The 14,838-nt window shown below is 37.1% G+C and overlaps 1 protein-coding gene across 2 annotated transcripts in view; it reads right to left on the bottom strand.

Moving 5' to 3' along the window:
• Positions 1 to 14,838, bottom strand: part of LOC306874033 (activating signal cointegrator 1-like) — an 86,154-nt gene that overhangs the window by 3,007 nt on the left and 68,309 nt on the right. The window contains exon 13 of one of the 2 annotated variants that reach the window (XM_079423709.1): positions 9,120 to 9,388. The exons of the other annotated variant lie outside the window; for it this stretch is intronic. Coding sequence (XP_079279835.1) covers positions 9,330 to 9,388 — 59 coding nt within the window. The 3' untranslated portion in view covers positions 9,120 to 9,329. Of the gene's footprint in view, positions 1 to 9,119; positions 9,389 to 14,838 lie in introns of those variants that run through there. 2 annotated transcript variants of the gene reach the window in all.

The raw sequence follows: 14,838 nt of genomic DNA, 5'->3' as shown, positions 1-14,838 counted from the left end.
CTGTTGTCGGTGTTTCTTTGGCACCTATCTCATGCTGTGTGGTATCGGCGATTGGTAGAGTTGATCTGTTGATAGCTGAGTTGATCTGTTTGTTCAATCTAGTTCTATAGCTAGTTTGAACAAACAGACTATAAACATTTTAACGAGTACAGGAGCTCAGTATCGGGCCCGATACTGATACCAGTATTGGTGCATCCCTAGTTCTTAGTTACAATGGACTCTTTTGGTAATGTTGGAACTTGCGACAATAGTTGCATTTGGAAAACACACCCCGGGACAATCACTCTTTATTTTGCCATTTTAAGATTTCCAATTGGAATTTCCATCTTTTGCCATTCCCAAAATTATCCCACCAGATAATAAACATCGGTAATGGGTTTAAATTTTTTTCATTTCATAGGCATTGCATTGTATTGGCCAGTGGCAAACCTGCTCTCTGGATCTCAGTATCGGCCATTGCAAACCCATTTACCATTAACACTTGACCACTACTTTAGTCGTTAACAAACATCGACATCTTGCAAACAAAAGCACAATGTTACACTCTGAACAGCGAACAAGGTTTGGATAACAACTAACATTTTTTGCAAAGCCATTTGCTTCTAAACAGAACACTGATGTGTGAAACTGTAAGCATTTTGACCTATATTTTGTGCCAAAGTATTTGTCTGCTGACATTGGCCTGATGTCTGTAAACTAATTAAGGCAGCCATTCTTTTTCACAGGTCATCTCTGCTTAGCGAGGGTACGGCCAAATAAGCTCACACAAGTTGAAGGAGCATGCACTTTGACCTCTGATGGTGTAAATTAACACTCAAGTCTGCAGAATTGGTCCTGCAGTGCTAAGGGGCTCGGGGCTGCAAACAAGGGCTGGAAAGCAACGACCACGGTGTTCTAATAAAAATGAAACCGCAGCCTCACACTAAATCTGTAAGAATCTGATTAACTCATGTTAGTCTATCCATGTTTGAAATGCTTCACCAAGCTTAACTGCAGATCAGTTCAGCGAGCAGAGGGCTTTGTTCAATAAGCTGGAGCTTATATCAGCCTTTCATTTAGTTCCATATAGGTTTTCGCAAGTCTCTGATCATCACAAAAGCCAAAGAGTGGCATTGAATGTGAGTGATATCGCCTCAGACACTGAAGTTCCCCAGTCAAGCATATTGCATGAATTGACTCTTCTAACTTGAATGCCTAATGCGTATCTCGAAATACATGCTTTTGGTAACGTTTCATTTATATTAAGAAAACCGTAGCTTCAATATCATACTACATTTTAAAATCCTCTTGAATTTTGTGACTCTAGATTGACAGTTCTGATGGAAATGATTGTGCTGCCATTTAATTAAGGATTTGGTTTCTACTGCAACAGAGCCACTGGATTCTCTGTAACTATGCCTTGTAAATGACAATAGCTCACCAAGAACAAGACACAAAACCTTGTATTGATTGTAGGCCCCTTCACTGATGAGCCATCATCTGACAACCATGCACGCTTTACATAATCCCAGATGGTCATTCTTTCACAGTGGGCAGATCTAAAGACTGCAGATGTTCTGCTGGAACAAACAGTCAAAGTCAAATCTTTGTAAAAAATTATTTTATTGTTTATCTACTAATATTAATTAATGTGTTTATTATTATTATTATTATTATTTTATTTTATTTTTTGAGTCTACCAAGGGGTGGGATGGGTTTTAAATCTGTACAGCTGCTTTTTGTTTTGTACTACTGTTCCACAAAATAAAACTTAATAAACAGTTGTTAACAAAAAAAAGGAGTCAAAGTCAGTTTGTAACATCTGTAGCTAACCTGTGCGCTATGGTTTCATGTGAAGAGCCTGTTTGAGCCCTTTAAAAGTCCAGGAGATGTACAGCTTATTCAGTACACTTTTAAACCTGGCATCACAGAATGAGTGTTTTGGGATCACAAATCTCAATAATATTTAGCCTTTTTGAAAATATGTGATATGCGTATTGATATTCGTTTTTCTGTTGTAAAATTATATAAATAGTGAACAGGGGAACTTATTTTGAACAAACAGTCATTATTGTCAAGTATGTAAATTTAAGAGGTTACATTCAAAAATTAAAATACAGTACAGATCGGTGTAAAAAGGCATGCTTTCCACAGTTTTCCACTAAATTTATACAAAAAAAGAATGAGATATAATAATTTATATTTGTGCTCCAATGTAACAATACAGTAATAGCAATATTTCGCAAAAACATTTTAAAGCATTTTTAAGCCATACAGAGATTTTGCAAACATTTCTGAAAGATAACCCTAATAAAATCTTGAATTAGTGTTTAGAACAGATTTATTATAAAAGTTCATTGGAACTGATTCTAGAAAGAATCAAGTTCTGCTAACATACGATATTAAAACACAAACTCATATTAATGACAAGTTGTCTTGCCAAATAAAAGTACATTAAAATCATCACAATTTTCACAATATTGGATACATTTATACGGCCGATAAAATATAATTAGAATTATCAACCCTATTGATGTCACAAAAAAACAGACAAAGAATAACATTCATCTGCATTAGAAAGATAACTTAAAGGCACAATCTAACAAAAGTGCATAACAGACCACTTGTAACGGCAATAAAGATTGAATGTGCATAGCTTGAGTGGTGACACAACACTAAATTCATAATGAGTGTATGGATCTTGCTAAGCATTCACAAACATTACTGAGCTACAGCAATAAATCTCTCTTCCAGCTGTACGCTCCCATCGGTTCAGACTTATTGATTTCTCTGGACTATCCTAACACAGGATCAGAGAACTTTCAATATCAAAGCTTGTCTGTGGTAGGAGCACTACGATATATGGACTACAAAAACATATATATATATACAAAAAATAAAATAAAAAACACAGCTGTCAAGACCAAAGCAGAGCAAAAGCTTTTTTAGTGTAAAGTATAGACAATAAACATCTAGCTCTGGCCTGCAGACAAATCTCAACTCTACAGACACTAAACAGCTAAAAAGAGAGGAAAAAAACTGATCTGAGACACAGGTAATAGATTCGCCCTCTGGCTGACTGCAAACTCATCTCCACGCAAGTACTCTACAACATTATTACTGATAAAAGCAAATCATACTGAAACTAGATGATATGAAAGTTCACCTATTTGCCTGTGTTTGGTTTCAAGAAACCCTTACAAAAATATTGCAATGTTTTTTGGACGTGGTGTCATGGAATGAAGTTCCTTTGAGTACCATAGTATTACAATCTAATAATAACACTGTTGTACAATAATATCAGAGTACTGTAAAGTAAAGGCAGATGATGTGTGGCCAATATAATCAACCTATATCAATGTGCTACACTGTATTAACAATCTGTCACCAAAGGAGGAAACAAAATATTAAATTCGAAAGTCAAGTTCAGACTCATTAAATGATTTCAACATATGTCAACGTGTCTACACCAACGCTTCTTCTTTCCAAGTTCAAATGAACTCTGGGTTTTCTTCTCAAAGCTGATTATTTTCCATATGCTATATATGATGATTTTTCTGCTTGCCATCACTTGATGCTATTTGATATCTGTGCTGATTCTTTAAATAGATACAATAAGGCAAATGCATTTCAGTTCCATTCACACACACTCAATAGTGCACAATAGCTGCATTAGGAACCATGGGACTGAATAAACCTAGATCTTATTAACATATGTATTTACATGGCCATTTTTAAGACCAAGTAAAGAACATTTAAGGAAAAAATTGAATGGAACACAGTAAGTCAATATGACCTCTAAATAAGTAAGTAAATGTCTTGTATTAGCTGCTGGATGTTGTATTTTCAAACCCTACATCCATTATTTATGGATACATTTACTTGAGAATTTTATAAAAAAAGAGTTTATGGTTAAAACAAGAGTAAATATCTGCCAATGTCAACTTAATTCACACTAAATCTTGTTCAGTTTCTCAGAAAACGAGACCTTGCATGTTCAGTTTGCATTTCAAGTCAACGTATGTTCATTTGAGGAAATTTTGATGTTTGCATTAGGAAAAAAATACTTAATTTAACATCTAATGCCAATGCTTTGTGAATTTAAGAGTTTCTGCCCTGATTTAAGACCTTTTTACATCATTTCTGGAAAGGCAAATTTAAATGTTGAATACCTTTTTAAGACCCGCAGAAACCCTGTAACATGGTACACCTAAAACAATCATGGTAATACAAGAGTTGCAAAATGTCCAATTCCCAACAATGTATGGTGACACTGAAATGTATTTCCCATTAGCCTGCAGCAACAAATCATTTTTACCTTAAGGATAACTAAAGGTTTTGAGATAGTATGCATTCACAAGTAGCTCACGCAAGCATTTTAAAGGTGATGAGCAGGAAAACTAGTGTTTCTGACAAGGATGAGTGTAAGGCAGTGAAGATTAGCCACAGAGTTCATAATCCCCATCATAAAGCAAACACATTTGGCCTCTACTCAATCAACACAGTGATAAAACTAGCAGAATTATGGCTTGATACAATTATTCTGAACCAGTGGGAAAATCAAGCGAGCAGATAAGATATAAACATGGTATCAAATGTTAATACCACGGTATTTTGACATACATTTATTTACATTTCAAGTACTTTAAGGTATTCTCCACGTCCAAAAACCATGACATAACCATGGTAACATGTCTAAAAAGCCATGGTAATACCATGGTACCTTTTGTTAGTGTATGGGGGCTGCTCTGAAGACGTGTGGCGGCTGAAGGTTGTATTATATGAGTTCTGTTTGAAAGCTGTGATTCACTATGAATCTGCTGATACTCACACATCCTTTGACATTCATAACAGACTCGAGCTGTTCCACAGAGAACTGCAACCCCAGCATAAACAAACCAGTGCTGTTTTAAACACAGTCGGAGTGTTTATTGAGTCCATAACCAGTGTATTTCCTCACTCCGCGAGTGAAAAAATGAATATTACTGGTGTAATCGAGTAAACTGGGACTTGTTGTTCGATACGCGCGGTTCAAACGCATTGGTCCGCGTTGCTCTTAAGGAAATGACTCGCTAAAATGGTCAAAGCATGTGTGAGCCATGACAACCGAGCTAAGCTAAAGGGCTAAAGCACCTCCAGTCTCCATATGCACTAATAAAACACCACCCCACCACACACACACACAAAAGAGAAATGCATTAATCCCAGCGCCACTTACCCCACACGCGAACCCCTATCCAGAGAATACTTATGTACATTCCATAGAGAAAGGTGGGAATGCCTCTGGATTTGCGCACGGAATTCCAAAAATGATCCCAAAGCAGTGCACTTTCCAACACATCCAGCAACTAGAGAAAGGGAAGGCCAGCAGCCATCACACTCCTAAAGATCCCGTTCAGAAATGGAAACACTGCCTTGAAACTGGCATTGCAGGATCTAAACCTCAAAGCGTTCTTCAAATACGTCTTTCTTGAACTCCAGGACGATAAATCCAACATCTCGGCACGTCCATTTTCACGTATATTCATTCATTTTTTCCTTGCGTTGAGTCCTAGATCCCTCGCTCCTTTCAGTAAGGGAGATACAATGTAACTAAAGGGCAGGAGGAGGAGGAAGCGCCATGAAATCCAGGAGAATGATCCGCATGGATTGAACCCTCCGCGCGCAGTGCGTTCTAAGACGCGGAACCTGGATCGCTCCTTCCATTAAACCACTGCCAGGCATTCTGTCTGAAACTTCCCACGTGTTTGAATGTGTTATGAGGCCAAAGCGTTTGAAACGAATTCAGAAACGTGCTGTCTACAATTTCAGACACATTTCAATTAAAAGTAAATGTACAAAAACAGTTTGTGAAATATTTATCAAGTAGTTTAAATTTGGTTTCATTTATGTTTTTGCAATTCATTTACAATCAATTAATCATTCAGTGATTGAATTATCACAAGTGCCTTAGTTATAATTGAGTATATAGTCTTGTAATGAATGACATAAACATACTTCAGAGTTGTAATCATGTAACTCTTCTTCATATTCCATAAATCAATTATGAGCAGTCCGGGTCTGTTTATATGAGCTGAAATAGTCAAACAGATAAAAATAGATAATAACAGTTGTCCTCGTCTATTCTAAATTTACATTTTAATAATTGTAAAACAGAGTGTCTTTTAGGGTCAAATTAATTACTCTGCTTAATTATGGGTAATAAAAAGGACAAGTTTGAGCAGACAGTGCTTTTTACCATCATAATAATGATCAAATCAGTGTTATTTTAGTATTGAGATACTGCAGTATTGTATATGTATTTATTTTTATATACAGTGGCATGCAAAAGTTTGGGAACCCCTTGCAGAATCTGTGAAAATGTGAATAATTTTAACAAAATAAGAGAGATCCTACAAAATGCATGTTATTTTATATTTAGTACTGTCCTGAGTAAGATATTTTACATAAAATATGTTTACATATAGTGCACAAGATAAACAAACAGCTGAAATTATTAAAATAACCCCCTTCAAAAGTTTGGGAACCCTTGGTTCTTACTACTGTGTGTGGTTACCTGGATGATCTACAACTGTGTTTTTGTTTTGTGATGGTTGTTCATGAGTCCCTTGTTTGTTCTGAACAGTTAAACTGAGCACTGTTCTTCAGAAAAATCCTCCATGTCCTGCAGATTCCTCAGTTTTCCAGCATCTTTTGCATATTTGAACCCTTTCCAGCAGTGACTGTATGATTTTGAGATCCACCTTTTCACACTGAGGACAATTGAGGGACTCAAACACAATTAAAAAAGGTTCAAACATTAACTGATGCTCCAGAAGGAAACACGATGCATTAAGAGCCGGGGGTGAAAACTTTTGAACAGAATGAAGATGTCCAAATTTTTCTTATTTTGTAGATATATTATTATTTTTCCATTTAGTTCTGCCCTTCGGAAGCAACAGAAGCTACTTGCATGTTTCCTAAGTACAATTTACCTTGATCTTCAAATTCAAAAAGTTTTCACCCCCGGCTCTTAATGCATCGTGTTTCCTTCTGGAGCATCAGTGAATGTTTGAACCTTTTTGACATGATTGAAAGGAAAGATATTTTTTTAAAGACACAAAGGGCATACACTTAGCACTTAACTAATTTTGCTACTGTGCAGTAGACTGACAAAACCCATGCATATCAGTTTACATGTTAAATATAGCAAATAAACAGCTACATTCCATGCATCTTTCAAAGATATCTTAATAATGTAAAAATGCTATTTGTTGATGTGCTGGTAGGCTATGACTCGTTCACTATTTCCACAGCTGAGTGAACACTGGAAAGCTCCTCTAAACAATGCTAGTTTCCAACTGGCTGATAGCAGACCAGCAGCTCCAGGTTTCATCATAAACTCAGCCGTGGGGAGAGATTTTTCACTCTATTTCTGGGTGCCTGGGTGGCAGCGTCGTGTCTGTTGCCACAGGTATGCTCATTTGCACTTTCTTTTATTCGGGGTTAACAGAGTGAGGCCTGTCAAACAGTGGTAAGAGAAGGAAATGCCTGCAAGGAAAGTGCTTACTGAGAACAGGAAGACCTGCTGCTGACATTCCTTCTACAACCTAAGCCTCTTTTAAAATGCCCCCTCATTCAAATGCAAAAACATAAGCTTTTCATAAGATAATTAGCTCCTCCACACTTGAATCATGCTTTTAATAGCTCATACTGTTTGTTTAAACAAATGCAGGGAATTTGTTTCAATACTCCATAATACTGTTGTTTTATTGATAAACATTTTTCATTTATAAATCCCACGCATCGGCCGTGCATCGAAGCCCACCCAAGATCACGTCGCCGACAACGACTCTGTGAAACTGAATTTTGGAAGCTCTTCAGTACTCCTCAGAAAATGTCTATTGTACTTTGACACAAAGAAGTGCCCAGCACCCCATAGGTGGTTGAGATGACCGAGTTTGATTAGCTGCTCTCTGGCTTTAGGCAAGGGAGGGTTTTCAAAAGGTTTAATCTTAAACTCAAACAGTATTTGTATTTTGGACAATTAATTGCACATTACAATATGATGGAAAAAAAAGAAGCAAAGTGACAGACATGCTATAAAAGGGTGGCTCTTATGAAAAGCTTCAAGTAATTTTCACATTTCAGCTCAAAAATAAAATAAAATATATTCTGCATTAGTAAAAGGTGTATTTCCATGACAACCAAGTACATTTCCTCTCTCAATCGTTAGTAGACTACTGTGAAATATAAAATGTAATAAATAAATCTGCATTTCAACCTATCATAGTGATACCATTGTGTTTTTGATACTTGGAGTACCATGCAAAAACACCAGTGTGTTTCTTATTATCATCTTAAACGGGAGCATGTACATGAACAACAACAAAGGGCCTAATACAGAACCTTTTGGCACTCCATACTTTATTCACAGGATTTTCTGTGGAAGATACATGGATAGATGGATGGATGGATGGATAGATTTTTCATAATTATATTACATTAATAATAATCAATTTTTCGCATTTCAGGAAGGGGAATTTGGTGGGAAATTACTTATTTTAATTCATATTTGTGAGATTTACCAAGAAAGATTCACACATATGAACCAAAATAAAAACAAAGCATTCCCAGAAAAGTCTATATATTCAACAGACTGCAGATGCTAGCTGATCATTTATCATGCTGATGTATTTACCCGTGTTGAAATACGTAGAAAGGCCGATGCCCCGCATGCTCAATACACGGCAGGTTACTTTAATGCAGTTCCCATAGTGCAATATACCGTTAATGGAGCCAGTGATTTGCTCTTTCTGGTGCAGAGATGCTTGTGTCACAAAGAGGCCACTCAATCACTTTGAGAGCAGCAGGCCCAAAACCTGAGAGGCTCTGGCTTTGACAGCCATTGTGGCCCAAATAACAAGAGCAGCTCCAATATGAGCTCTCCAGCACAATTGCCTCTTTAGTAAGCAGAAAATTCCATGCTCAGCCAACCGGTTCCAGTTTTATGAGCTGGAAATCCAATTGAGATTAAAAGGGAGCTGGTTAATTATACAGCAGTATTATACATAAAATAACCCAAAAGACTGAATTATAACAAATAAATCATATTTTAAAATGCTTTCCAACTGAAATGTATTAAAGAACCAATACACAAGTAGTCTTCAGCCTTTTATTGCAGAAAAAGCAATAACATTTAAATCAGGGAATGATTGTGCATTTGCCGTGCTACTGATGTCACCATTAGTCCCACACGACACGTCCCATATGTGACATGGTAATTCCCACTGTAGCATGACACAGCCAACGTGAGGCTTCTACAGGGACTCTCTGCTCCTCGTCTCTTGACCATCGTGGCTTTGTTCAGGTCACGCTAGCTGCATTAAACACTTCTTGGCACTTTGGTGGCTCTGGCTCTCCAGTTTCCCTGTGTGAGAGAATGGGGAGGGGTGAGGTTAATGGTGATTCAAGTCCCGGTGACCTTTTCAAAGCTCCCTGTCAAACAACGAAAAGCTGCCCTGCTGAGGTGAGGGCCGGGATCAGGAAGAGGGAATTTATTAATCTGTTTACACACACATTCACACTACCAACACCTTTTTCACACTCTCTCATCATACATAGAGGGATTGCAGTGCTGTAAATGTCACACTAACACATGATTACTCAGGGAAAGGTTTAAATCTAGATGATGCGTTCACAGAATAATCCATCTGTTGCATGAGAAGAGCAAGAAATTCTGGGAATACTGATTCACAACCAACTCAACTAGCATTTAGAAAACAGCTCTGAGAGCTATAATTTTCTTCCTAGAATAATGTGCAACACAATTCATGTAATTTGTTACTGAGAAGACCATAAAAAGTTGCACTGTTGTACAACGTACAGTAGGGATGTCAATAGATTAAAATATTCCATCATGTCTAATCTTTTATTTATTTATTTTTTCTTTTATCGAATTTTTAATCTGTCCAAATGTCTTTTCTCTCCAAATGCAGTTCTAATGCATTCTGTTAATCTGGAAATAATATGTAATAAAGATGTTTTATTGATGCTGTATCTTCTCTTTAACAGTGTTTCACTCATAAATGGTATTTCATATTTGTTGAGCTTCGATAAACAACTTTTACCATATAATAACTGATGAGATGAGAAGGAAGCAATTTTATTCTCAAATTGAGTGAAAGTGTAACTGCATAAAAAATGCTATTAAACAGTTCATTATTCTAAATTTTATAGTAAAACATGTTAGGTTGACTTTTTTTTTCTAGGCTTGATTGTGTTTATGTGCTGCAGTCTAACATATGTTAATGCTTCTTTTTTTTTTTTTTTTTACAATTTTCACAATTTAACTGCTTTAATACAGTACGGCAACCGCACACGCGTCCATGTTTGAGAGAGAGAGAGAGAGAGAGAGAGAGAGAGAGAGAGAGAGAGAGAGAGAGAGAGAGAGAGAGAGAGAGAGATGCAGAGCAGAGGGGACGCGAGGAACAGGATTAAGAACCGCTGCTTTAATACAGTACGGCAACCGCATACGCGTCCATGTGTGAGTGAGTGTGAGTGTGAGTGTGAGTGTGAGAGAGTGAGAGAGTGAGAGAGTGAGAGAGTGAGAGAGAGAGAGAGAGAGAGAGAGAGAGAGAGAGAGAGAGAGATGCAGAGCAGAGACGCGAGGAACAGGATTAAGAACCGCTGCTTTAGAAAACTGATTTTGAAACTTCTGAATCCATTAGAATCGTTAGAAGACAGAATTGCGATTCATATATTAATTTTTTTTCATGCACCCCTAGTTTTGACAGCATGGAAACAACTCTTCCTCTTCTCTAAAGCAGTGCAGCATGGCCTCGCCCCTTTTGCTGCATGTTACCGGGGGCAGGGTTTATCTGGGTTTGTGATGTCACGAACCCAGAAAGTAACTCGTTGTAGTCCCTACGAGCCATATTTGTAGGCATTAAACTGCCATAAATTTAAAAGATGTTTGCATTGAACTTTCAGCATCGTAACTTTGCAGATATTGTTTATGCTCAAACAGCAACATTACACACTAACGTTAAAAAAGTGAAATCGCAATCAATCACCCCAAAAATACCCTGCAATTGTACTTTTAGTATACTAAACCAGTATACTTAAAGTCTGCAAAATTTGAACAGCTAATTTTGTACTTAATGCACTTTAATTGTGCGGAAGTCCAACTAAAGATATACTGAGGTATGTGCTAAAGTGGAACTATTGTAAGTATACTTTAGGTACACTTTAAATATTTAGCATTTAAAGACATTTTATTCAGAAATCATACAATCCTCATCAGTAGTGACATTAAAACACATTTTAGGCTTAATATAAAGTAATACTACTTTTAAGAAATAAAAGAAGTAGTACTCCAAATAAAGATTAATTTTTATATCAGTATGTCTCGAGTGATATGTCAGTAAATATGTTAATAGATTTGAACTATACTTAGTATGAAATAAATGTATTTTAAATAAATGTTTTTTTTTTTTTTTACAAGGGCAATAACTTAAAAGGTCAAGAAATCTAAATTTCAAGCATATATGATCCGTATGAACTGAGGGCTAGGGTCAGCTGTTCGGTCCGATTCTTCAGGGGTGAGATTTTGTGATGCCTAATGCTGCATTACAGTGGCTAAGAGCTGCCTGCACAAGGCTCTGAGCAGTCTTCAGTTCTGAAACTGGAGCCAGTCAATCGATAGGAAAGGAGATGATGCTGATCTGGCTGGCATTAGCATCTCTATTCTGTGGGAAAGCAAAGACTTTCAATTTCACCCTTGATCTTAGCTGGCTGCTTTTTCAGATGATTTGGCAGCATTCAGCACAAGATGTACAGCGGTAGCATCTGTCAACCTCTGACTGCAAAATCTGGTTCACTTTAAACAGCTCATACTGATGAAAGCTGTTACCTGACCAAAATTTGAGTCACGTAAATCGACATACACTAAAGCCAGCTTATCAGTTGTTGTCTTTTGTTTGAGTCTAGGAAAGTAAAATTCTGTAAACACTCTTTCAGAACATGTATCTGAATGCTATTTCAAAGCAAGCTGTCACAATGCAGTAAGAAGAGAATTTCACACTGCCAAGACATGAATGAACAGATCAGATTTAATCAAAACTTTAAGAGATATAAAAACATTATATACTCTATACAATTACAAAGACATGTCACAGCACAAACGCATTTCAACAGTAGATGCACTTCTGGTTGTGTTGAGCTGCTGAGTCCCAGTATTCTGCATTGGCTGGTGAGGCAACTTCTAAGAGCCCAGACATCGATCTAGTAAGATAATTTCCCATTGATTGCTCTGGTTGGGGGCTGCTGTGAAGCAGTTTATTACCCATACTGCAGCAATGGAGCCAGCCAAATAATAGGTGCAGTGTGTCCGGAGCATTGCTGGAACTCCATCATCTAACACACCTGGCTTTTCTCCAGCTGCCTACACTCAGATCAAGGACTGAACTCCAGAACTTATGCAATCTTCCCATCTTACAGGACTACATATAGTCTAGGAAAAAAACTCTCACATAGAACCCCACTAGTCTCACTCAAAGAACTGCCACTGTTTGTTGGAGATTTAAATTTTTTATTTTTTGCAAGTAAATTGTAATGACTCCACTGGAATGTAAAACAACAGACCGGAAAATTAAAATGATCTTCTCATCTCCATGACATGTTGCTCAAAAAACTGAGTAGACTGTCCAATGTGATTTTTTTCTTTTCCATACAACAAAAGTAGAAATTGAGCAGTCACTAACAAAAGTTAAAAATAAAAATAAAATAAAAATAACATAAAATACCATAAACGTGGTCTGTACAACTTGTTCACTATATCTTTGATTCTTATTTAAAGTCATACAATATGTTTGTGAGAGAATAAGACTGAAATTTAAATTTTGTTACACCCTAATCATCATGTAATATGTAAGTTAAGTATGGAGTGCAACAAGGCTCTGTCTCTGGCCCTTTGTTGTTCCCAGAGGTAATATTACATTATGAAACTTGACATTAGCTTTTACAGATATGTTGATGAAACTCAGCTCTATAATTTCTCCAGACCATATGAAATATCAGTTAGCTGATTGTATTAAGGTTGTAATTACTGGATGGCCCATCATTTTCTAGACAATGCAGAATTTTCATTTTCTGGTAAACTGTCTCTTTAATCTCATTAAAGCCTTGATTACATTTAATGGTGTTTCACTTAGGTGTCCGCAGAAGACTTCAAGTGCCAGAAAGCCAATGGTATTACAAATGTTCAGGATGGATTTCCCTGTTGGAGATCCCCAAAGGAACAGTACAGGGGAAAACATTCTCTGATTTTTGTTGTGTTCAATCATATCTGTTCCTGAAAAGGATGTTTGTCTTGTAGCCATGGGCAGTGAAGGGTGGGTGGAGGGACATCAACATGCACTCAGTAGGTGTAATAAACACAGACAGCTGGAGTGTTTTGATCTAGCTCTAGAGGTATTATCCATGTTAGTGAGTTAAGTTGAGTTTGAATAAATGACTAGAAGTAATAATGTAATAAAGATAGATAGGTTTTATTTTGGTGCTCTATATTGTGCCAAGTGAAAGTCTAAGAAAACAAATCACTATTCAATTCAGGATCTGACAAACTCTGAAGGTCTCAATCATGGATAACGCAGAGCAGAGTCAAGGGAGAATCACATCACCATCTGGGGAAATCCAGCTCATTTTTCCAATCTAACTCTAAGTACCTTAATGATTAGAGCATGTCATGAATGCTCACAGACACTTACAGCTCCCTCAGTGCAGTAAATTCAATGCACTCAAGTCTCCTGGAAGGCATTTACTGAACTACTTCTTCCCTTGCTGCAGGATTGGACTAAAATGAAAGGTATGAATAGATCCACATGGAAAGTGTGTTTTAAATCTGTTGGAAGAAGGTTTAGATTGCAACACTTTTATTGGTAAAAAAATAAAAATTACATTTTTAAAAAAGTATGAACACATTGTCCAAATTATCTACCAAACGGACATGCAATGAGTGTGGACATCTTAAAAACTTTCTGCTAAATGTACTTAAATACAGTAAAATGGGTTTGTCCATGATCAAGATATCCCAAAATATCTACAAATAAAAAATAAAAAAACAACATGCAAGAGTCAGGCAACATGTAGAACATTGTGGAAGATGATCATTTTAACGTCTGCAAAGCTTTCTGTGGTGACAGATTCATTAAGGCCTGGGTATGAGGGTTAAAGCCGAGAGAAGCACATGTTCCATAAAATTCACTGCATTTTCCCATTTTCGATGCAAACCCACACACACAGACTAGGACAGGTATGCAGAGGAATCGCAGTGCTTGGTCTTTTGAAACAGGGACACACTGTGTTTACAGCAATTTCCCTAATATGCTGTGACATTAATCAATTCCACCTGCCACACAGAGTTTGGAGTTTGCCGAAACAGCCAGCTGAGGATGGGAATTTTCCAGACACATGAAGAGAAAGACAAAGAAAAGACACTGATGAAAAGAAAGACAACTCAGTCCTATGAGCTGCCAGGGAGCTCCAGACCAAGAGAAAAATCTTCCAGCCACCAGGGTCGCCCATACTAATGGGCCAAACAGAGAAACAGATTAATCCTGCAGCCATTAATAATTCCAGCAACTGTTCCCTCTGAGGCAATTAATCACCTCCCCTCTCTGTCAGCGCAAGAGCCTGGGGCTAAGTAAAGATCCAGGGCTACTGCTGGAGCCTTGACTAAACTCATTCTCAATCACAGTCATACTCTGATCCCTAAAGCAATGTAGACATTATAAGCAGAATCTACCCAGATAATGCACAAAACATATCTAATCTATCTATCTATCTATCTATCTATCTATCTATCTATCGATCAAAATC

The sequence above is a fragment of the Barbus barbus genome (genome assembly GCF_936440315.1).
Source record: "Barbus barbus genome assembly, chromosome: 1".
Classification (NCBI taxonomy): domain Eukaryota; kingdom Metazoa; phylum Chordata; class Actinopteri; order Cypriniformes; family Cyprinidae; genus Barbus; species Barbus barbus.
This window is presented reverse-complemented; position numbering and strand designations above follow the sequence as displayed.